We start from the raw sequence: 22,939 nt of genomic DNA, 5'->3' as shown, positions 1-22,939 counted from the left end.
GTATACTTTGGAAGTTACTTAATGTTGTTCATTTCTTTTTCTGTAAAACAGGGATAGTAATTGTGAAGATTACAATTAATAAATGGAAAACCCAGTGCCTAGTTCTTGGAAGGCATTGAGTTGGTAATAGCCTATGTCATTTAAATGCTCTGAATTAATTTCATGTCCACACTGTTCTCAAATGATCTGTGAATGACAAGTTTGTGAATTTTAATTAAGATCTAGAATTATCACTGATTTTAAATAATTTTCAACTTTTTAAGATCCTTTTAGGTTTTCGTTTATGAATAACTTAGTCCACCCCATTAAAAAAAAGAAATTAAGCACCTTTCCTTTTTATTTTTTGAAGCCCTTGCTGTGTCAGTCTAATATGTTCTGTGTTGAAACTGAAAGTCATGCAGTTCTGACATTCTACTAATGAAACTTTGACATTAGATTATAGATTTTTATCTTTTCATTCAATAGACATTTGACTGCCACTATAAGGCAAACATAATATAAAGCATAAACATATGAGTCAGATCTTCTACTCTTTCTTTCTTTTTTTGTTTTAAGATTTATTTTTTTTTATACAAGAACCGGGGTACAGGCCAGATGCGTGGGAGGGTGAGAGGATTCACCAGAGATAGAGTGGGGAACAGAAAGAACAGGCAGACTAACTGAAATACACTGCTGAGGGGAGCAGTGGGTGAGACAGGAGAGGTCTGTTGCTCCATGTGGGTTGCTCCGAGGCTAGCCGGGATTGAACCGGCGCTGCAGAGGCTGCGGACAGCTTCACAGTGCTGCGCTCAACTGCCTGTGCCACCAGGGAGGCCCTACTCTTGTTTTCAATACTTCTTGTATCATGAAAGTTATCTGCATTATGTAGAAACAACATATGAGTAAACTCATATGCTTGGTTGTGGGCTACTTTTTCTAAAATGTGAAATAGTCACTGTTTTACAAGTGTGATCTTTCTCTTTATCCAAGATTTACCCAAGATTTATCCAAGATAATCCAAGTGATTGTAATACTTAGTTCTGCTTATTTTCCAAGGATTCCTATAGTCCACGAATATGAAAATGACATTTGTGTAAAATGCAGTGATCTTTGCAGATTAGACCTGGCAAGCATGATGTGAACACTATAGATATAAGTGCTGAAACTAGTGATTCCTCACAGGCAGCACTATTCAAGTTTAATAATATATCCATAGCATTTAATAAACCTTTCTGCAATTAAAATGAAAACTTATTTTTTCTTCCAAGAATTCTTCCATTCCTTCAGCTCTTCCTGAACCTATGACCGCTAGTGAAGCAGCTGCTAGGAAGAGCCAAATGAAAACCAGGTAGGTAAAACTATGTAGAAATTTGAAGAGGCTTTAAAAAAAAAAAGTTTAGTTTTAATCCTAATAAATGTTGTTGATTAAATGTCATCTTCACCCACAAAAAATGTTATTTCTTGTATGTGGTATAGAGTTGAGATAACAAGTACAAAGTAAGTTTTTTTGTGTTAAATATAGTTTGACATTGTCCCATATGAACTCATTCATCAATGAAGAAGTCATCGTGTAACTGGTGATGTTATATTGGGTCTTCATTAGGGGGAGGATTTTCATTATTTTAATCATATAATTACTCTAATTCATGAAATTTTGTGTTTTGCATTTATTGCTAGAGTAATTTGTTTTTTCAGTTATAGAAGGAAAATGTAGCTCTTCAGTAACTATTTTAGAGGTCTCTAAATTCATAAACTATTAGGTTTTCTAGTATACATTTGGGATATGTATTAATGTGTGCAGTTTATAATGAATGGTTATAATGATAATATTTTTAAGACTAGTATGGAAATCATAATGTTTTAAATTATTATTCTAGCAGTTATTTACTGCTTTAATATGTTTGATATGCATTGTGTAGATGAGAACTTGAATTTATTAATGAGTGATTGCTTTTCTCATCTTTTTTTTTAAGTGTAAAAGTTGTCTCATATATACTTAAAAGATTTATTTTATTATGCATTCAAGAGTTGGGGTGCAGGCCAGAGGAGCGGGGGAGACAGTGAGAAGCAGAACAGGCAGATTGACTGAAATACACTGATGAGGGGAGCAGCAGGCAAGACGGAAGAGGTCTACTGTGCCATGTGGGTCAGCTCCTTGGCCGGTGATCGAACTTGTGCTTCATTGGCTGCTGTTAGCTTCACAGTGCAGAGACTTAACCCCTTGTGCCACCAGGGATGCCCTTTTATATTATCATATGGTTGTATTGCATTTAGAGAAATTTCTTGGTCGCTGCTCTTTTATATTGTATTCTCTTCAGTCACTTGAATTTTTTTTGGAAGATTTTTTTCATGATATACTTTTCATTGTCTTTTTTTTTTTTTTTTTAAAGATTTACTTGTTTATGCATACAAGAACTGGGGTATGGGCCAGGGGTGTGGGGTGGGAGTGAGAGGATTCACCAGAGACAGAGTGGGGAATAGAGCAGGCAGACTGACTGAAATATACTGCTGAGGGGAGCAGCGGTCCCAGACAGGAGAGGTCCGCCATGCCATGTGGGTAGCTCCCTGGCTGGCCAGGGATTGAATTTGTGCTGCAGAGGCTGCAGATTGCTTCATAGTGCTGTGCTTAACCCCTTGTGTCACCAGGGAGGTTCCACTCATTTGAATTTTATAATGTTCTCTGGATTAAGAGACAAAGGAATTAACATCTAACTTGCATGAATACAGCATAACCAACTATATTATTTATGACATAGCTGTAGTTATTAACGCTATTATAGTTGAGTGACAATTATGCAGTATTGGTATCACTTGTCAGTTGAATTTTACTATGTTTTTAAAAATATTTTGTTATGATTAAATCTTGAAATATGTATGTATTTTAGAAAGCATCAGTCAACAAGAATGATGCTTTGAATATACTTTCAAGTTTTAGCTGTATAATAATAAACAAATGAAATAGCTAATACTAATTTACTTTTTATTATTAGTACCAATGAAAAACTTGAAAAAATATATTAAAAATTCATATGAAGATTTGTTTCATGTAAAAGACATTTTTAGAATGAGGGTGTGTGGAGAAATCTTTAGCTAGTTTCATTATTTACATGCTTTCAAATTTTTATACATGTTTTTCATCTGCCATGCCTTCAATATGTGGTAGTTTTTGCTTCATAAAAGCTTCCTTCTAGCTTTCCCAAATCTGAATTTGCTCTTGGGACTGTTAAACTTGTGAACTTATGTGACATATCTTTAAATGGAAAGGAAATACTGAAAAAGTTTTATTTTTAAAATTAATTTACTTGAAATAACATTGGCTTACATCATTGTATATGGTTCAGAAGAGTAGGTTCACGCCTCCTCAGATGGGCATCACTATACCTTTATTTACCCACTTAGCATATAATCCCTACCACTTAGCATAACTCCCTCCAATTTACTCCATGTTATGCACAAGACAGGAGTTCTTTTTTTTTTTTTTTCCTATAGCTAAATAGTATTCCATTGTACTACATCTTCTTAATTCAGTCTTCTGTTGCTGAGTACTTAGGTTCTTTCCATAACTTTAATATTATTATAAATAGTGCTACAATGAACATACGAGTGCATATCTCTTGAAATTAGTTTTTATTTTCCCTTCTTTGGGTTAAATGCCAAGAAGTTGAATTACTGGATCATAGTATGTCTATTTTTAATATTTTGAGGAACTTCCATGCTGTTTTCCTTAGGGACTGAATCAGTCTGCATTCCCACCAAAAGTGTACTGAGGATTCCTTTTTCTCTATACCCTTGCCAACCTTTGGTCTTTTTTTTTTTTTTTGGGCCATTGTCACTGGAGAGACGTGGTATCTCATTGTGGTTTTGATGTGTATTTTCTGGATGATAGGCGGTATGTTCATAAGCACTGATTTTAAGAAGAGAGAGTGTCTGTGTTTCAGGAAGATCAAGATCATTCAGGAGATAATGAGAAGGAAAGAAAAGGAAGGAAGTAGAGAAAGTAGCTCTGTTGCAACAGTTCAGATGAGACTGAAACAGCATGGATGACAGTAGTTATTCAGTCTTTCATTTGCTCAAGTTTGTATATTCCTTTTGCTTAACCTGACCAGGCATTTTCTTTCTGCTGCTTTACGTAGAATGTTGTTTTCTTTTTTTTTTTCCCCTCAACTGTAATGAAATCATTTCTTTTTTTATCTGCAGTTCCTATCTGAAGCCTTTTCTAGCAATATTAGGATTAAGGTAGAATTTTTCCTACATGAAACTCATGATACTACTAGCTCCACACTAATAAATAACTCAGCTCAATGCATACTTGATTATCATTAAATTAAGATATATTTGATTCTATGCATAATCATTTGTTGCCTTCTAGTCAGTTTTATATGATTTGTATCAACACCATCCCATCTAAAACATAAATGTTATTTTTAGAAAATATATACAATATATTTCTATAATTTCTGAACTCTTGATTCAATTTCATTTGATTCAGTTTTCATTATTTCACAGATAGTTGTTAACAGAGCTCCCTCTTGTGGTACATACAGATAGAGGAAATAACTAAGGCCTTAGAATTGTGGTACACAGGACTTTCTGTCAACAGCAGATATAAAGTTGATAAGTCATGTGAATGTAAAATTTGTAAGTATCAAATAACTTGAAAATGTGGCATGGCACTTGATAAAGGGATTCTATTGCAATTGTGTTGACAAGTAAACATTTGACTTTATGAAAAAGTATTTGAATTCATAGAAAACAAAAGTTGATAAATATACCAGTAAAAGATTGTTCTTGTCTTTTTTTGAAAGAGAAAAGCAAATGTCTGCATATTCTTAAATTATCTTCAGTATCATCCTTTCAGAACCATGCTTATCACTTGACTCCCCTGTCTGTGGGCTAAGTCCACAGACTTAAGAGGAATATCAGCTACCTTTCCTGTTTTAAGAAGTAAATTATGAAGTAGGATCTAAGAAACTTCTGTTTCATAGTTAACATTAAGGTTACTTTCTTTTTTTTCCCTACATCTTTGGATTGGAGATTCTATTATTTGTCATATGCCAGTACCCTCTAGTGAAAGATTACTAGGTACACAATTGTAGTTGAAACAATTGGATTTATTATTCTTATAGCATAGGAATCTGTGGTGACAGATTTTCCCTAATGTGGGAAAAGTTTCATACAGTTTCCACTCAGTGTTCTAAGCAAAGCAAAGTTACAGATTCTAGAAGTTGAATCTACGCATGTAGCATCACCTGTTAAAGTTTTGACTTACTTTGGTTTTCCATGAACTAGGGTACATACTGTCTTTTCTTTCATAGGCCTAGTGTCTTAGCTAAGGGAGATTGTTATTTGTTGTTTTTATTTTTATTTCTTTGTCTGATTCAGAAAGTGGCTCTCAGTTTTATCCAAAAGCTTATGAAAAGGTGTGTGTTTGTTTCTTTCACTCTTTGATGGGCATTTAATATTTGAGAATGAGATGTAGGAAGATGCCAAGAGGACTAAATCATCATCAATAATAATTAAAACATATCTGTTGAAACAAATTTTTTATAGAACAGACAATAAATTAGCAATAATCCCATTGTTTAAAATGAAATATATTCTTCTGTTGTAGAATAACAGATACCATTGGACCAACAGAAACCTCAATTGCACCAAGACAAAGACCAAAGGCTAACTCTACTACTGCCACTCCCAGTGTGCTGAACATTCAAAATTCAGCAACACCTGTTAAAGTCCCTGCTCTTGGTGAATTTGGGAACCACAGACCAAAAGGTAATTCAACCCTGTCAAACTTGTTCCTTTTATAGCTGACTTAAATAAACCTTTTATGGCTTGATTTCCTAGGAGTATAAATTACTGACAAAGTTAATATTATGAAGTGCAAATATCATAATGTTTTAAGAAATTTTCTGCTCATATTAAATAAACTCAGTTGGTCTCTTAAATTTGTAGGCAAAGGTAAGTTACCAGCAGTCTATAAGTATGGTACAAAAACTCACAATTTGTTTATCCCTAGAGTCATCAGCTAGTAGGGTTTGAAGTTTAAAATAAAGTTTCATGAGTATAGAATATTACTGTATTACTGAAAAGGACAAAGTTAAAACTTTAGTCTCTCGAAGTTTTATCAAAAGTCTTTGTGATGAAACTAGAACCTTGGCAAGGGAGTCTGCCTTGGACCATGTGGACTCTACACATAGAAATTTGCCGTTTTATCTGATTTTGAGGAAAATTTTTTTCTGACTTAAAAATATTTCCTGAACATTATGTATAGTGTCGTACTTAAATCCAACCTTCTCCCAGATATATCTGTAATGATAGAGAGTAAACTTATTCTCTCAAGAATCTGGAGATATAACCTGAGGGTTCATCCCAAGGAAACTGTTTTGCTTTATTTCATAATCTATTTTGTTTAATCTAGATTATTTTCATAATCTATTTTGTTTAAATCTTAAAATGTTTTCATCTAGGAAACTGGTTGAGCTAATGGCTAAAAGCCTGCACTTTGAGTTTTGTGAACCTAAATTTGAGTCCTATCTGTCTCATGTTTTATGTTATAAAAACATAATACCTATCTTATGCAGTTTTGTGAGGACTAGATAACTGCTTAATATAGCCTGTCACATAATCTGTTCTTGAGAAATGTTAGCTGTTAAGTACTTTTATTGCTATTAAGTATATGTTGAGAGAAGGCAAGATTTATATTACCTGAAATGTTGCTGAATATCTATTTGGTGATCAAGTATCAGGTGGGAGGAATATTCCATGAAAAAGAGAAAATAGGGGATTTTGAAGTCTTTTGTTTCTAAATCCCATTCTACCATTTCTTAGCCTTACTCTTCTATGAAATAGGAATAACAACTACTTTTCCTGTTTTAAGGAGTAAATAACAAAGTAGGATCTAAGAAACTTCTGTTTCATAGTTAACATTCAGATTACTTTCTTTTTTTCCTACCTCTTTGGATTGGAGATTCTATTATTTATCATATACCAATACCCTCCAGTCAAAGATTACTAGGTACACAATTGTAGTTGAAACAACTGGATTTATTATTGTTATACCATGGGAATCTGTGATGACAGTGTCTCAGGAATGTGTTTGGAAAGACCTACCCAAGAATTAGACCTTCTTTTAGGTAATTTTGGGGAGATTTTAAGGAAGTGGGGCTTTGCTCTGCATTTGGATTGTTAGTGGTGTTTGACATCATTAGGTATCATAATATATCTTATCTAGATGGAGGGAAGCTGAAGTCAGTAAAAATGCCAGAATAGAGAGAAGTTTATTTTTTTATTTATTTTTGATTTGGACAATGTTCTTGATTTTGTCAGTATTTGGCTATAATTATGGATTGATCTTGTCCTTATTCCTCACTCACAGAGTTACTTTATCTCATTTGGTGTTTTGTGAAATTGTTTATGCTCAACAGGAGAACACCAAGATATAGCTGTGTCAGGCTTGCTCTCCGTGTTGGTGGTACTGTTTCTCTTTTTTACATGCTTCAGCTTAAGTTGGAAAAATAATATTCTTCCTTCTCCCCTATGTGTATATCTGTTAACTTTTCTTTCCCCAACTGCTATTATATGATAAGTCACATAAGATATTCTTTTAAATATTCATATAATGCAGAAGTATTCAGAGGAAAATGTAAAGGTCTCCATTCTCCCCAGCCTCGCCCTCAAAGAAAACTGCTGCAGTTCTGTGGGCATCCTCCCAATCCCTTTCTATGTTCATGCATCTATGTACAGATACATATACACATATATGTACATATATATATATGTACACACAGATATAACCAATTCATGTTGTGTTTAACAGAAATGAATTAGTGCTATATATTTCCCCACAAGTTGATTTTTTAAAATTTGTTATGTTACATAAAGCTTTACACATCAGTACATACAGATATATAATTTTTAATAGCTATGTGACATTCCATAGTATGAATATACCATAGCTAGTGTGATCATTTAGGTTATTAACAATACTTACTATTATTAATTGTGTTGTGGTGATCATCCTTAACACACACTCTTGGCTTACCTGTTACAACATTATTATGAAGAAGAATATTAAAAAGTGTGTACTCATGGGGTCTCCCTGGTGGCGCAAGGGGTTAAGATGCAACCTATGAAGCTGTCCACAGCCACTGCAGCACGAGTTCGATCCCCAGCCAGGGAGCTACCCACATGGCACAGCAGACCTCTCCTGACTTGCCTGCTGCTTCCCTCAGCAGTGTATTTCAGTCAATCCACCTGTTCCCTCTCACACCGCCCCCCACCTCTGGCCTGTACCCCAGTTCTTGTATGTGTAAATAAATAAGTCTTTAAAAAAAAGTGTACTCATGTTAAGTATGTCAGATACTGCCATCCAAAAAAGACTGAAAAGTTACACTACCATCATCAGTGTGAGTGCCCTTTCATTCTTGTATCTGTCAACACTTGATAGTATTGGTTTTTAAAAATGTTTCTTTATTGATAGGTGAGCCATTTTGGCTTCTATTTTTAATATCTGATTAATATGGTTTGTGTGCTTACTGCCCATTTTTATTTGTGAATTATCTATTGCAATTTTGTGAGATTGTCTTTTATTTTTTATTTCTTTGATGGTTTTATTTGTATGCTTCTGAATATTAGCTTCTTGACAAATTGTTATATTTTCTTCCAGTATCATTTATCTCTAACTTTATTTATGAATTTACTTAACTTCTCTGAGCCTTAGTTTTATACTTTGCAAACCAGGGATTGATGAGGATTTAGTGATGTGCTTGAAAGCATTGTTTTCACGTAAGGTTTTTGTGATGTTGTTTGAGAGTTCTCTGGTGATCTTACGTCCTTGACTTGAGAACTATGGATCTCAATTCTTCTTAATGACACTAAGTAAAAGTCACTGTTTTTGATGTCAGATGTGAGCCTGATGAGTTATTACTTAATCATTGGTTTCTGATTGGGCTTCCTCTTCAGCCATGAGTTTACTCTGGCTTAAACATCAGGGCCCTTAAAGATGAATATATAGCTGAGGAGTTTAACTTTTATTACTCCTCAAACTATAAAGAAAAAGCCTTGAAAGGCATGCTAATGGTTGTTTTGTCTGTGTAGTGGTGTTATAGCTTTAATTTTCTTCCATATATTTGTATAAATATTTTGTAAGAATAACTAAAATGAACATGCACTTCTTTTATAATTAGAAGAATTAAACATAGATCTAAAGGTTATTTTTATAGAGGTGTAATATTTAAGACCTGGGCGGTTTGAAGGTATTAAACATGAAAAAAGAATTCTCTCCCTCTAGCATTCTTCCTTTTTTCCTGTAGGATTAAATAGATGCTTTTGAATTCACAGTAAGTTTTAGGGAGAAAATATAGATATTGTAGTGTATTGTTTTTCTCCTTTTTGATGTAATGTGTATTTTACATTTTCATTAATTTCAATGCTTTATTCATAGGATTTTCCTAGGATAGAATTTTTGGGAGACAGTGTTTAATAGATTCATTGTGGTAGCATTTATTGAGTATCATTATATAAGATAATTTTGGGGGCACTAGCAGATAATACATGAACCCATTCCTCAGGAGATTAATTAGGAAATGGCTATGTAAATAATATCTGTAAGGCAAAATGAAATGCTATTAATTGAGTATGTTAGATGAGGAAACAAGGAAGAGAGATTTGAGTTAAACTTTAAAGGATAAGAACTACAGTGGGTAAAAAAATGGCATTTAAAAGGAAGAGTCATATCAGCATAGAACTAGACTTGTGACAGCCCATGATGACACTAATGGTTTGCTCATGTGGAGGTGAAGTGTGACAGATGAAATATTTATAAGACACTGACTTGTTCAGAGTTGTACCTGACAAAATTAACTTTCTTGAATGCTTATAGTAAATAATCCCTTTTCACTGTATACATGTGGAAGGTCTATATCATAACATATATGTTTTGGTTAAATAATGATTGAAATGAGTATTTTGAAATCTAACCATTTTATTGAAATCATGAGTGTATTGAAAAAAAGTTTTGGGAAAACTTTTCTAGGAGCACTGAGACCTGAAAACAGTCCTGAGACTTTACTAGGTCAAGGCCCTCCTCAGCAGCCTCCACCGCAGCATAGAGTACTTCAGCAGCTACAACAGGGAGATTGGAGATTGCAGCAACTTCATTTACAGCATCGTCATCCTCATCAGCAGCAGCAACAGCATCAACTACTTCAGGATGCTTACATGCAGCAGGTAATTCTTTTGTTACACTCTTAGTCATGGAAGAAGTGTTAGTTGAATATCATTGAATTCTCTTTTGTACATGGGTGCATTGAATTCTAGAGCTGAACAAATGCTTTGTTTCAGTTTCCTCATTTTGAGGAATATTTATCATATTTGTATTCTGTGTTATATTTAAGAGGACTCTATTGAAATAGGTTGCATCATGGCTTTATGAAGCAAAGACTGTTCATCTGGGTCATTTGGCATCTAAAGTGAGCAGTACAATTTATGATGGGTATTCTCTGTTTCAGGTTGCATTTTGAGTTGAAATAAATAGGATAATATTGTTGGAAAGGTGATATTAAACTTTCAGAAGTTAGCATTATCTTACGTTTTTGTTTTTCATTTTTTGTTTTGGTTGGAATGTATGTATAGGGCTATAAGGGACATGAAAGAAGTTACCTTTAGTTTTGTTTTGTCTTTTGCCGTATTAGAATGTACAAATTCCTAGTTTCACTAAACTATTTTACATTTAATGACTCACCATCATTCTTTCATCATTTCCCAAAATACTTTTGAGCCAGTTATATGCATGACACTTTTTTATGAGTGTCTTCCTCCTTTGGTCTTAACTGACAGATCCAGAGGGTAGTAAGTAGGTGGTACAATTGGATGGCTGAAAGAAATTGGAAAGTAGATAGAGGAGAGTGGGAATTTGTTGTGGAGTCCTGGATACAAGTGATGTCAGAGGTTTTTGTCAGTTGGTAAATGGGTTCAGGTTTGGGTTTTTTCTAAACATCTTTATATTGTGCTAGAAGTGGAGTTAGTTAAATCTTCCATGTATCATTGATAATTTTGAAGCCAATTCCAAAAACTATGTATGTATATATGCATGTATTTATGTATGCGTGTACATGCATACACACAAACACTTGCATACCTACACACACACATAGTAAGTGATTATAGCTGTTTTACATTGTTGTTTGGACTGCTGAGTTCTTAAATCATTGTTACAGTAAGATCAATACTTAAAAAAAAGAGACTATGGCACAATAAAGGCATGAATAATATTGATGAGTTTGTTTTACTTATTGTAGTATCAACATGCAATGCAACAGCAACAGATACTCCAACAACAGTTTTCATTGCATTCGGTATATCAGCCTCAACCTTCTGCATCACAGTATTCTACAATGGTAAGTGTTATATGACTTCTAGATATTTCTCCCTGAGTATACTATACATTGTTGGAATTCACAGTTTTGATGGTATTATTCTGAATTTAATAATTAAAAGTCAATTCATCATAGTTAAATGAATTGTATTTAGTAAAAGCCAGTCATTTATTCTCAGGTAGTATTATATTGGGCTGAAATATAGTATGTGAAATTAACACATCATAATTGATACTATTTTTCACTTACAGACTAAGGGAAATGCTCTATCACCCATGATTTATTTGTCATATCTTTCTTTACTTCAGCAACTGTCTCTTGGATAGAAAACTTAAATAAGGGACCAGAAAAATGAATAACTATAAGAAAGCGAAAATCAAAATCAACAAAAAACTATGAACCAGAGACACTTTTTGGGGGGTGAGGGACGGGAGGGGAGGGATTGGGGTCAGAATGGGGGGGTTGCAATTGTATGGGGAATATAAAAATAAAATTTATTATTTAAAAAAAAAAAAAAAGAAAAAACCTCAAAGGGAAATTGCATTTGCTTCAGAGGGTTGTTTGACTTCTGTTTTTTGAGTGACCACCAAACTGGTCCCTTTAAACTGTGCTATTGTCTTTTTCTTAAAATATTTTTATGAGCTTTTGTAAATCCTTTCAAGTGAACTTAGCTTCACAATTTCTTAAATTGATTTATTTCATCCTGTAGTTTCCTGGTACCAAGCTGCTGCTTCAGATATAAATTTTTTTTTACAGGTTTCTGATTTTGTTGCCATTGTGAAAAGGAGGGACCATAGCAAGTAGATGGGATGCTGAGAGTGCTTTAGTAGCTTTGAGCATTGTTTTATATAGTGGCTTACCTTGTTTCAGATGCAGCAGTATCAACAGGCTTTCCTGCAGCAGCAGATGCTGGCTCAACATCAGCCGTCTCAGCCACAGGCATCACCTGAATATCTTACTTCCCCTCAAGAATTCTCACCAGCCTTAGCTTCCTATACTTCATCACAGCAAACTCGGATTGGAACTGTAATGGACCCCTCCTACAGTGCTAATAGGCAAGTGTTTTTCAAATGAGTACAAAGGAAATTGTTAGGGATGTGGATCTTTTAACTTGTAGAGTGGAGGCACTGTTTGTACCTGAATGAATATAGAGTCCATCTCTCTGTTGAGTCTCCTCTTTTGTCCTAGGAGTTTTCTCTTCTGATCCCTGTGTATGCAGCCCCTCCCTTCCTTTCATTTCTATCAGTTCATTTTACTAACTGCTATTTGCAGATAAGGTTTAGCATTATCCCACACCATTTAAAGCTAAGAAAATTATTGGCTTATCTGGTAAGATTCTCTTTGTAGGTTAAATAGAATAAAGGCCTAAAAATTTACTTTTGTAGTTTATAAAATAACCTTGTAGACAAGTTAATTAGCTCTTTTCTACTTAGGTGATATTGCTTTCAATTAATTTGATTACTCAAAATGTATACTCATAAAGATCATCTAATTTGGTTTAATTTCAACAGACACACAATTTGTAATTTATTATTTCAGATGTGATACAGCAAGGTTATTGTTTCCATAGCATATAGTTGGGAAGCGGTTTATTTTGATTGTTTGGATACATTGATTGTTAGAGAGATTTTTTTCATGGATAGTTCATATCAAAAGCATTATAGTAAATTAAGTGTGATGCAAATTTTCTTACATTTAGACTTTATATCAGGAATGCTTCAGGATTTTGTAGTTAGTATCTGTTAACCATTATGAATATTTCTTCATATTTTAGATACATAGAGTGAGTAGATAGCTGTTAGAACTTCATTTATGGAACACTAAAAGAAATTTTTATATAACAGTATTTTAGGTTATGAAACACTAGCTGGGAAGAGGTATCTACAAACTTTGGGTAGAGTTAGGCATGAGAAAGGGCAACATTAGTAGCATATTTTTCAGTGAGCTACTGAAAGAATTTTTATATAACAGTATTTTAGGTTATGAAACACTAGCTGGGAAAAGTGTCTACAAACTTTTGGTAGAGCTAGGCATGAGAAAGGGCAACATTAGTAGCATGTTTTTCAGTGAGCATCTTGAAAGGGCTGAAATATGCAGGTTGCTATAGTATACTTCCCGACTTCTGTGTTTGTGTGTGTGTGTGGGGGGAGTTGAGTGAAAAACACAAATTGATTGATTTATTAAAGTTCTTTTGTATAGTAGGAATTAGGGTGCATGAATTTTGTAAGAGAAATATATCTTAGGTGGAGAGCAGGATATAAGATCAAAAGCTGGTTTAAAGTATTTGCCACACAGATATTTACCTGGTGTAGTTACAATATTTTGATTTACCCACATAGCTCTTTTTACTTTAATTAACATTGTAAACAGTAAATTTAAGACATAATATTATATATTTTGAACAAATTGAAGTCTTAAAATATGAACTATGAAATATAAGCAGCAGTCTAATAAATTAAAAAAAGATGTAATTAAAAATAAGTCAGACTAAGAATAGAATAGTTTTGGTCTTCATTTTTTTAAATTATTATTTTTTAATTTTTTACATCATTGTTCATTTTTAAACAATATTTGCTTCCCCAGGTATAATCCCTATAGAATTTCCTTAACCAGTGCACCTCTGTGCCATCACTATGGTTAGTCCCCTGTGCTCCTCTCTCTCTCCCTCTGTTCCCTCTCCCTCCTCCTTCCTACAGGATGGCTCTGTTTTATAATTGTCTGTTTTTGTTTTGTGGTGTTTTGTATTGTTATTATTTTTTTACACTGATGTCTTATTTGGTTCCTCCTATATTCCTCCTCTAAGTGAAATCATCTGATATTTTTCTTTTTCATTCTGACTTATTTCACTGAGCATAATTCCTTCTAGCTCCATCCATGTTGCAGCAAATGGCATGAGCTTATCTTTTTTGGTTGCCGAGTAATATTCCATTGTGTATATATCTATATCTTCTTGATCCAGTCATCTGTTTTTGGACATTTGGGTTGTTTCCAGGTTTTACCTATTATAAATAGTGCTTCAGTTAACATAGGGGTACAGGTGTCCTTTTGAATCAATGTAATTTGTGTCCTTTAGGTAGATCCCTAGGAGTGGAATTGCTGGGTCCAATGGTATAGTTTTATTCTTCATTAAAGTGAGGATATTCTGCTTGATATTCCCTAGAGATACCAGTGACACTGTTTTATTAATTAGAAGCTTGATTTTTTTTTTACTCTTTATGTCAAGTAGCATTAAAAATGTCAGTTATATCTAGTATATGTAGTTGCAAAGTGCAACTTTATATACATAAAGTTTATACAGCATATATACTTATGTATAGCTTGCATTGTAAACCAATTTCTAGAAATAAAGTAGTGTTGCAGTTGAGAGTGGAATGAATGATAGTTTGGAAATCCTGTATGAGAGAATTCACATTAGTGTTCCATAGCATATTTACCATTAAAATTTCTGGTTAGTTACAAAGGAAGATGAGCATCTAAAGATTTAAGGCACACTTAGGCATGCAAGATGCTGAAACCTTAACTAATGTGAATTATCATAGGACTTCCTACTTAAATCTCAAACCTAGTGATACTGTTTATGAAATCATGGTGTGATATGTTCGATTAAATTTCCCGCCCCCGCCCCCAACTTCTGTGTAACTTTAAATCTCAAAAATTTGTTTATCATCAAAATCATCATGTATATCACCCAGTCTGGGAAATAAGGGGTTGGATTTTTGTGAAAGTGTTTTATCCTACTCCTGTGAAATTATGTATTAAGGGAGATTTGAATTTGGAGCAGGGAAAGTAATGATTCTATAGATTAAAAATAATTAAATACTAGGGTAATAGAAGTTAGGTACACAGGACTGCCCTCAAAAATACTAGTTCAGCCACACATGACACCTCAATGTTGTTATTCTTATTTAGTATTAAATCTTTACTAGTTATCTTTAATTAATTAATAATTTTCTTTACTGCTTTTCTTCCATAAATAAAATGATCTGCTTTTCTAAACATTTGTAAAATATGAACTAGGGAGTTTTAATTTTTCAATTTCAAGTTTTAATTTTTTTTATTTTTTCCTCTCAATTATCATAGGTCAGTTGCTGATAAAGAGGCAGCTGCAAATATTACAAGTCAGAAGAACATCAGTAACCCACCTGATATGTCAGGGTGGAATCCTTTTGGAGAGGATAATTTCTCCAAGTTAACAGAAGAGGAACTGTTGGACAGAGAATTTGACCTTCTAAGATCAAGTAAGGGACACTTGAAGGCTTATTTTGCTTCACAGTAAAATAACAGTTCTCTAATTATTCAGCAAGGCCAAAGACTGTTTTCAGGTGGTGAATAGAAAATTCTTTTTGTGCATTTGAGGGCAAACATCAGGCCATATTCTTTCATACATATAATATCAATCTTGCTGTGTGCATTAGAAATCACTTGCTTGACGTAGTAGTTATTAAACCCAAGACTGTTGATAGTATCTAGATTCCTAATTCTTACATAATGCGTATCTTTGAATGTTAAATTCAGAATCTCTCTAAGACATGGAAAATTAATGTTCAAATAAAAAGAGGGAGACATTAGTATCTTGCCTTACTAATCATTTTGCATCTCTGTTTTCTTGCATACGCAATAGAAGATATTGTGGGTCTGAGATGCCCTTTGAAAGTGCCTGAAAGAAAATATGGGCTACTACATTATGTTAATGTTTTGTAATGCCCTTTTAATGAGTGGTGATATAAAAGCGCTGCTTTGTTGTCCTGATATGGAAAAAGTTAAATAAATTTTCTTTTCCACTTTAAATCAGATATCTCAATGTTTTTTACTTGGTATCATTGCATTTTCTTTAATGTATATTTCAGGTCTCACCATACATATTTTAGAGAAGTCCTATTTTGGGACAGGGATGTGTGAAGTGTTTTGGGGAGGTTGCAAAATAGGAACAAAAACTCACTGTTGGAGTATAAGTTCTAGGTTCCTGAGATGTGTGTGTGTGCATTTGCACACATGTGTATGCATATGCACATATATGTATGGTTTTCCCTTTTACATGTGAAAAGAAGATCTTAATGGTCCCTAAGTTATAGTTCCTAGTTTCTGTTTTATTTTAGGTAACTGGCCTTGTGAGAATATATATTAATTAATACACCTTGTTCCAAACTGGTATATAATTCATGTAAAATTTATAAATGTACTGAATTGATGTAAGAATAGTTGTTTGGGATTTAAATTTCTATTTCACTTACTGGTTATGTGATTATGAAAAATTTAATTGATTATTAAATGCAGATATAAAGATGAATTTTAAGCCTTTAATAAAGGTTTGTTGACATTGGTAAAACCAATCTTGACATGTTGTTATTAAAAAATATTTTTTTAAACCTCAACTTTTTTTTTTTGGCATTTCTCTTTGAATTGCCCCAAAAGTCAAGGCTTGGGAAATAAAAGTATCTCTCTTTTGGTGGGATGGCAAGGTTGACACAGGGGGGCAACCACATAATTATAATTTTTAGGACTATTTTTAAAGCAAAAGGTTTAAAGCAATAAGTATTTTTAAAATACTTACTTTGTTATGTTCTGATCAGGATAGTAACTAAGGGTTTGCTAAATTAGTATTTTCTACTTGTTGGGTAAAAATTGTTTTTTAAAAAACATCAGTTTGTGGAATGGGTAAAGTATTTACATTATGCTGTGCCTCATAAAATGTTATCTGAGTTGCCTAGAATTTTAATAACACCAAAGTTTTATTTACATTGCATAATTGAGAATGGCAGATAAATATTCATGTATACATATCTGGTGTGTGTGATAACCTCTCTGAAAAGGTGTGAACTTGTTTCTCTGAATCATGTATAGTGTTGTAAACCAAGCTTACCTCAATTAAAAAGTAAAAATATTTGAGTTTAGCATGTAAAATTCTTCATTAGCTTATTTTGCTTTCAAACATCAAGGTCAGATAATGTGTGATGTGTGTTTGTATTTGTGCATGCAGTATGTATGCTACAAAGAGTTCAGACTTCATTGCAGTGTTAATTATGGAATGATACTAGGTTCCAGTGAAAGCGCAGGAGGAACTTTATCTGAAGGTCAGACTTGGAGTAACTCAGCCATTTGGATAACCCTGTAGATAGTCCCTGGGCTATTGAAATCACTATTACGAGGCAGATGCTCTTAAATCATCACATTGCACTAGAAAATATGAATTCTCATTCCTCACAATGTCATTTAACTAGGTTGTAATCTCAGTGAAGTGACTTACGTGTTCCCTTGATTCCTCATTCATAGACTAGGCATAATGATGCTTACCTCGTAGGGTTATCAAGAAGATTAAATGAAATAATGTCTTTATAGCATCTGATCACCTAATAAAGGACACTTCCCAATTCCTCACATTTTAAATATACTTTTAGGGTTTGATTTTGAGGTTATTGGCTTTTAACCAGCATTTTAAAATGATACCTAAACTATCAGGGTTTTTAGCTGACAGATAAATAAACCAGGAGTTAGAAGGGGTTTTGTGGGAAAGCTCATTAACAGAAGTGACATTTTTTTTGTCTGTTCCTATTTAAGACCGAAACATTAAATTAGAACTGAGATTTAGTAATAAAGCTGGTTTCAGTGCTATTTTTAAATTTAAGCTTATATATTTTATTGTCTTTTGTACCAAAATATCCAGATTAGTATGTGAACTTCAGAAATTTAATTGTCATAATATTTAACACATTAAATACTAATTAGAATAGTTGTTTAGGGAAATATTTTTTACTTACATTTGTGCAAATAATTGTGTAGCTCTCTATATGTTAATTAGAAATAATACTTACTGAAATTTTTTTTCTTGTTGATGGTGAGCTTCTTGTTTTTGTTTAAAATTGCATTGGAATAACCAAGAGGAAGAGAACTGCTTTGAAAAGTGTACTAAATGTGGTGTGTTTTTTTTTAACAGAACAAAATTGATCTGAACATTTGCATATATAGTTTGTTGTACAACATTAACTGTCACTGTTTTAAGCTAATTCAGGCCTTTTACTGTTCTTCAGTGCAGAATAATGAAACCAAATATAATAGAACAAGTTTTGAAAGTATCAAATGAAGACTGCACTTTTAAACTTTACTCATTAACCTTTGGCTGTTCAAGCCATTAGCCATGTAATTGCTGACTTAACTTTTAACAATACATTAATTTCCTGATATTATGGAATATACTGTTTCTAAGATTTTAAAATTATATATTTTGACATCTGTATCAATTAAAAATCTTAAAAAGATTGTTTTTATTTTATTCACTAACAATTCCTTTGAGAAAGCAGGTAGAGGTACTTTTTTAAAATATTGAATAAACCAAGCACAAGCATTGCTCAAACCAGTTATTTGAAAATGGAAATTAAATACATTTTAGGTGTGACTTGTATACGTATAAGAAAAGTAACTGCATTCCATTTCACTAGTTTTTATTTATGGGCAGTTGATAACCTTAAAAGTCAATGTGTAATTTATTTTGAATTTTGTACCCTGGGACTCCGATTATTATGTAAACTTTAGAGTTTTAAATGAATTTTTAAAAATCCTCTATGGAAAAATTGAGTCGATGTTTTGTGGTACAGTAAGAACATGATTTATTTTATATTGAGTTTATTTTGATTCCTGTTTTAAAATAACTGAATAAATGAACTTTGCCTATAATAGTGTCTCCATATCTTTAATTATGGGGATTCCCTGTTTAAAAATATGCTTACCTTTACATGGTAATGTTAATATTCTTATACCTACATGGTGCTGTTTATACATTTACCGTGGATTTATCATAGATTGATGTAAGATAATACTCCAGTGTGTGAGCATTTCAAGAATCTTAGCACACAATAATTTTTAAAAACTGGGAATGATTTGTACAGTAGTAGTTTATAAACTTGGAGAGTATGTTATTACGTATATTCCTAGACCTCTATCTAGATAATCTCCTTCATTAGGTCTATGGTAGGGTCCAGGTAATAATATTTTATACAGAAATTCTGACAATTATAATGCAGATAGTTTAGGAAGGAAGTTTGGTCATACTTTAGATCTAAGCACCTGTGTATTTCCAGGATTCTGATATAAGGAATAATCCCTGGTTTTATTAGTTACTCTACAAATGCATTCAGGGCCTGATAGAATTGGTAACTGCAGGTACCAATTACTCAGTGATTCTTGGGCCCTTCCTTAAGGTTAGATTTTGACTTCCTATCACAGTAAATTGGTCATATAAATTATTCTGTAACTTTTTTTTTTCAGAAAGAAGCTATGAGACTAGTTTCATTTGTAGGTGTTAGAAAAAACATGATGCAAAAAATTGTGATTTCAATCAGCATTTGTTGCTGATTTCTTGAATTAAGCATACATATAATATCATGAAAAGTAACCCCTAGAATAAATCTTCATTGTTGTCCATTGAAATATTAGATTTGAAAATTAGCTCTTGGGTTTTGGAAGATTTGTGTAGAGATCAATTGTCATTTGTGTTGCCTTAAAAAAAATACTTAGTAGTGCTTCAACAAAATTTTAAGTAAAAATTTTAAACAACCCAAGGCTTCATGTGGGTATTGTCGTTAGTTTTAGTCATGAAAGCTGATAATGTATCTGTTGTCATACAGGTTTTTAAAGACTTAGTTGTCATAGAAACAATCAAGTATATTTTGTATAATGTAGACTTTTGGGTTTTTACTTCTCAAGAAGGTGTTCCCTAGACCAACAGTTATTATTTCACTTGGGAGCTTGTCCAACTGCAAAATCTCAGGATATATCCCAGACCCATCCAATCAGAATCTGCATTTTAACAAATTCACAGGTGTAGGGATCTGCATTAAATTTGAAGAGCACTGTGCTGTTAGATTGTTGCATTAACTTTGGGCTTTTGATTCCCTCTGAAGTTATGAGTTGGTTTTAGAGAAATATATTTGGTTTCTTCCACCCCACCCAGCAATTCCTTACAAAGCAGATAAGACCAGTGTAGTTTACCCATAAATTTCCTTATACATGGAAGATTTAGTTCTGGGAATGCCTAAAATAATCTGGAAAGGCAGAATGGGTCCTTAGAGTAAAGTTTGATTGCTAAGAATTAGAATGGAGAGACATCTTGCAAAAGTCAGCAAGTTCTCTACTGATAAAGTGATTATTATGTACAGAGTTTAAAAACGGGAAAAGACAGTCCTTGCTAGGGAATTAGGATACTTCAAATCTTTAGACACACAAGGCCTGCTCCTAAGTTAGAGCCTTTACTTTCAATCTTCCTTGATCTGGCATGTTTTTCCACAGGTATACACCCCTGCTTTCTTCAAGTCTCACCTGTAACTATTAGAACTACTCTTGCAACTTGTGCCTACTCCTTTAATTCCTTTTACCCTATGCCTCATTTTTCTTTTTTAAAGATTTATTTATTTATGATTTTCCCCCCAAAAATGGATTTCCCAAAATATCCATTTTTGGGGAAAAAAAATCTGCTAAATATGTCTATTTAGTAAGTTGGATTTAAGTTGAGGTTCAGTGTGTTTCAAGGGAAGGCAACTGGTATTTAAATAAACCAAACTATTTATTAGGCTAAAAACCTAGTACTGTGATTACATAGTTAAACTTACCCTTGTAGCGGTAAATATATTTTAAAATCAGGACTACCTCCTAGTATTTATAAAAATGAGCTCTGAATCTAATGCTTTCCAAGAGAGCTGTTGCTGTGTATAATTTTCACTTTTATTTATACTGTATACCACTTGTTAAAATTTAAAGACCATTTTGTTTTTATTTTATTTTTTTTTGTTTTGTTTCATCTTATTTTTGCAGACAGACTGGATGAGAACGCATCCTCAGATAAGAATGTAGACCCACTTTCTGCTTCACATAACCATCCTCCAGAAGATCTTTTTGGTTCTGTTCCTTTCATTTCTCACTCAGGCAAGTTACATATGTAACATCATTCATTAAAAATACATACAAGAACAACAACCACCAAAAAAATAACCTTTGTATTAATACAAAGCCAGAGTAAGAATCAGAAGTTATTCATAGAAAACAGTAAGAAAATTAAGACCTTTAGCCATACTACTCTTCCCAGTGTTCTTCTTTCTGTTGGGTTATTCAGTTGTGCCTTTTTGCCAAAATAGAAAAATCCTTATTTATATAATAGAACTTAAATTGTTTCTTTTTACCTTTAGTATTGGATACTACTGAAAAAATTCTTGAATAAGAATATTTCTCCCTTTGACATATTTCAGATGCAATTAAAGATATTTTTATACTTAGCTTTTGCTTAAAAGTCTGGCATTTTCTGGTTTATACAAACTTATTATATACAAACTTTCTTTTAACTGATTTTATAAGTATTAGTAATTTTGTATTTGTCACAATTATTTCGTTTTGCCTACTCATTCTTACATTCTTGATTTTGATTTTAACCCAGAATTTAAAAATTATTTTCCAGTTTTAAAGAATATTTTTGGTAATATTTTCTAAGTAATTGTTGTCTATTAACATTATATAGAAGATATATGGAGAAGATAATATATATTTTTTGTAATATTTTCAAAGTAATTGCTGTCTATTAATATTATATAAAAGATAATAGACTAGAGAAGGATCCCACCTTGGTATAACGAATTTGTTGTGTGTATGGTTACTGTGGGGAAAAAAAAAATCAATTTTAATCTTGGTAAGGGAAACATGTTGGAAGAAATCATGCTTTGTTATAAGATACAGGTTATAAGATAAAGTTTTTGTTTAATACAGTCAAGGTAACTGTCAGTTGTATTCTTTGGACCTGTTCCTTTTATTTCTCACTCAAGCAAGTTACATATGTAACATCTCTGCCATTTAAAAAATATATGCAAGAACAACAACAAAAACATGAAAGTGAGGTCAAAATAAGAATTAGGTTTTCATGATGTCAGATTAATACATCATGGTAGTGTTTTAGCTTTTCAAGGTTTATACTTGGTTATCTAGAATAAATAGTGTAGCAATTAAGATTGTTTCTCTCATCTGAGAGAATATGCTATCATGTTCTATGATTTTATTGTGTAATTTATTGAATGCTGTTATTGCTGTTTTCTGCTTGTTTCCTTCAAGTTATCTTTTCATGACTGATGTGTCATCATAAACTAAAACTTACCGTGCTTACTTAATCTGCATAGATGTGCCCTCTCACACCCCCACTACTGTAGGTTACAAAAGTGTTGTTGCTTTAAAAAAAAAGATCTCAAAATAGTCTATAAGTACTCAAGAACATAATACTCAGTGACTTTGGATATTGATCTAATGTGGTAAGAAGCAGTTTCAGTACTAGCTCTTTTTCATACTCTAGAAGCAGTTGCATGATCCTTTTCAGGTTTGCACATACCTATGAATTTCTCTGTTCTGTGTAGTTTCTAAAAATGAGCCTTGGGGAAATGAATAATGAAGTTGGAAGACAGACTAACCTCAATGACTGTCCTTTCCCTGGGAACTCTTGTTGTGGGGTAGACCTAAGATTTTTGTAGTTAGAAATATGATCACATATTTGAGCTTGTTTAGCTTCTTTATTTGATCTTAAATTTACTGAGGGTCGAAAGCTTGAATTGTCTCTGTTTGAA

General features: G+C 32.8%; 1 protein-coding gene across 2 annotated transcripts in view; it reads left to right on the top strand.

Annotated features, from left to right (window-relative positions):
• The window catches only part of BMP2K (BMP2 inducible kinase), a gene marked incomplete at both ends in the record, with an annotated part of 117,218 nt that overhangs the window by 79,871 nt on the left and 14,408 nt on the right, over nucleotides 1–22,939 (top strand). Inside the window, 7 exons of one of the 2 annotated variants that reach the window (XM_084234078.1) lie at nucleotides 1,248–1,327; nucleotides 5,591–5,751; nucleotides 10,013–10,206; nucleotides 11,277–11,375; nucleotides 12,225–12,409; nucleotides 15,435–15,592; nucleotides 21,156–21,266. In XM_084234078.1, coding sequence (XP_084090204.1) covers nucleotides 1,248–1,327; nucleotides 5,591–5,751; nucleotides 10,013–10,206; nucleotides 11,277–11,375; nucleotides 12,225–12,409; nucleotides 15,435–15,592; nucleotides 21,156–21,266 — 988 coding nt within the window. The remainder of the gene's footprint in view (nucleotides 1–1,247; nucleotides 1,328–5,590; nucleotides 5,752–10,012; nucleotides 10,207–11,276; nucleotides 11,376–12,224; nucleotides 12,410–15,434; nucleotides 15,593–21,155; nucleotides 21,267–22,939) is intronic. The other variant, XM_084234079.1, reaches the window with a different exon arrangement.

The sequence above is a fragment of the Talpa europaea genome, assembly GCF_964194135.1.
Source record: "Talpa europaea genome assembly, chromosome: 5".
NCBI classification, from domain to species: Eukaryota; Metazoa; Chordata; class Mammalia; order Eulipotyphla; family Talpidae; genus Talpa; species Talpa europaea.
Note: the sequence above shows the minus strand (reverse complement) of the source record. Positions and strands in the feature narration are given on the sequence as shown.